The following is a 2,368-nucleotide window of genomic DNA, read 5'->3' on the forward strand; positions in this document are numbered from 1 at the left end:
GAGCCTGACCTTGGGTCAGGGGCACGCTAGGGGGGCCCAGGAGGGTGAGTCCGCCGCCACCAGCAAGCAGCTTGCAACCCTTGGGAATTAAGGGACCCCTGGAGAGCTGCCGCAGCTTCAGCTCCAGGTGCCGATGCAGAGCGGTCCGTGCCGTGCAGGAAGCCCGTTCAGCTCCGTGAAGCAGGGACAGAAGGGTGTCTGGCGAGTCCGGCTGCTCCTGGCTCACGGCGGGGCTGCAGGGACATGTTACTGGGTTCTTAAAGTACCCAGGGTTATCTGTGATGCACGGCATTTTGGAGTGAGCACAAGCGGGTGGTCACCCTGGGGACGTGAGTGACACCACGACTGTTTAAGAGACCATTTCAGGAAAGAACAGACACTGAAAACCTTCTGTGTACCACTTCTGAGAAGACGAGGGAAGGGGACCAGCAGTTAGCGTAATGGCTATGTCGCTGGACTCCCACGTAGTCGACCATGGTTCAAGTCCCGGACCCAGTGGCTTAAACTCACGCCAGGCGTGTGTGTGTGTGCCCAAGATCCCGAGAGGAGAAGGGATTGTGGCGTGGCCATCCCCCCTGGGGGATGATTTCTCGCTGTCTCTCTGTCTCTTTCTGGCGAGCGCACGCGCCCTATAGCAAAAATCTCTCCAAAAAACAAAGACACAGAAAGTATGCGCCTCACGGCAGGCTGGGCTCCGCAGTGTGCTCCGCAGTGTGCTCCGAGGGGAGCCTGGCGGCTCCTGAAGTACTTAAAGCCGTCTCCTCCATGCTCTCCCTGGCCAAGGGCAACGTCTGGCGGGAAAGCCCAGCTCTGACCTCAGGTCTGAATCTGCATCTCCAGTGATCCGCGTGGCTAAAGTCTGGGTGCTGCAGACCTAAAAGTCGGAGGAAAACCCTAAGCTCTTGGCTTCATTTCACTTTTCTGAATGCACACAAGGATTACAGGAGTAAACGGGATGGCTAGGTCTAGATGTTAGCTCACCAAGCCAGAGAGTTTGGCAAACTTTCTGTCCAAGGGCCTTTAGTACACAGTTCAGGCTTTACAGGCCACGTGACCGCTGTGCCCTGCAGCAGGGGTAATACGGCAGGTAGCATAGCTGTGCTTCAGACTACAGGAGCGGGCAGTGGGCCCGGTCTGGCCTGCAAGCCAGCGTCCCAGCCGTGCGCTACACAGTGACACAGTGTGCCTGCTTTATACATGGCTCGCCAAGAAAGCTGTCCGGCGATCCATGGCCTTGGGCTCCATGAAATCTGGTGTGCAAGCTCATGATGCCACCGGTCAGCCAGTCCAAGAAAGCGAGCTGCATTCTGTTTTCCATCACCCGCTTCCTTCCTATCCAGGCGATCGGACATGTAAAAGGCTTCCCCTTTCTTCTACATTTTACGAGTCACTGCTTAGTTCATCTGTGTTGAGCAAACTTCTCACATACGTACAGTCTCGCCTCGCTCTTCATCCTTCCCCAGTCTCACCTAGCGACATTGGAAAGCTGCTTCAGCACCTGTGTCAGATTATAAGCCTCCTCCTGAGTAACGAGGGGATAGTTGGGCTGGGTATGTGCTGTGAAGTCAAATAAAGCCCAACAAAAGCCAGTGTCTCTATCCTCTAAAGATCTCAACAGGGCACACAATGGCTTGCAGGAATTTCCTTATGCTTTCATAAAACCTGCTTCCAGGCTGGACCCATAGCCTAGTGGTTAAGGGAGCTGGATCCCACATGACCAAATGAACTGGGGGTGGGAGCGGGAGGAAGCAGAAAGCAGATCAAGAAGTAACTGGGTCCCTGGAACATGCCATGCTCTGCCCCCAACAGAAAAGCTGCACTGGGCCAGGTCGGCCAGGGAGTCCCTGCGGCAGATTGGGAGTGGTGCCCAAGCCGACCCTACATGCACAGTCAGCAATGCCTTCTCCTGGGAGATACCATTGCACCTTTGTGGGACTGGGCAGGTCTTTCTGAAGACTGGCAGGCTCCGGCGAGCTTCCAGAGTGCGCAAGGAGTGGCATCTGCAAGGCCGGGTGTCTGTCTTCTCCACTGCACGCTGTGAGGATCGCAGCACGGGCAGGTTCCATCTAGGAGGGCTGCGTGATAGCGGCATGGCTGTTCTTGCTGGCTGCTGCCTCATGCTCAGGTCTGCGTCAGGAAGCGTGTGTGTGCTGTCAGGGTGCTGTGTCCACGGCACGGCCAGGCCCCAGTCCACCGTGCAGCTGTCCTCTGCTCACGTCGCGCCCCTCGGGCCTTCATTTGGCCACGAGCCTGGGTGTGGGGTCGGCGCTGGCCTTGTCCTGCTCCGTCAGAGGTAACTCCGTTCTGGCCGCCATCACGCCAGGGTGAGGCCCGGTGCACGCCACCTCTGCCACGTCACCGTCTTCCC

The 2,368-nt window shown here is 57.3% G+C and overlaps 1 protein-coding gene across 1 annotated transcript in view; it reads right to left on the reverse strand.

Annotated features, from left to right (window-relative positions):
• Nucleotides 1–677: 677 nt before the first annotated feature.
• The window catches only part of AHNAK2 (AHNAK nucleoprotein 2), a 33,357-nt gene continuing 31,666 nt past the window's right edge, over nt 678–2,368 (reverse strand). Inside the window, exon 16 of the mRNA XM_027776402.1 lies at nt 678–791. Within this exon, the coding sequence (XP_027632203.1) occupies nt 678–791 (114 nt within the window). The remainder of the gene's footprint in view (nt 792–2,368) is intronic.

This window comes from Tupaia chinensis, unplaced genomic scaffold (genome assembly GCF_000334495.1).
Source record: "Tupaia chinensis unplaced genomic scaffold, TupChi_1.0 Scaffold000671_2, whole genome shotgun sequence".
Taxonomy (NCBI): domain Eukaryota; kingdom Metazoa; phylum Chordata; class Mammalia; order Scandentia; family Tupaiidae; genus Tupaia; species Tupaia belangeri.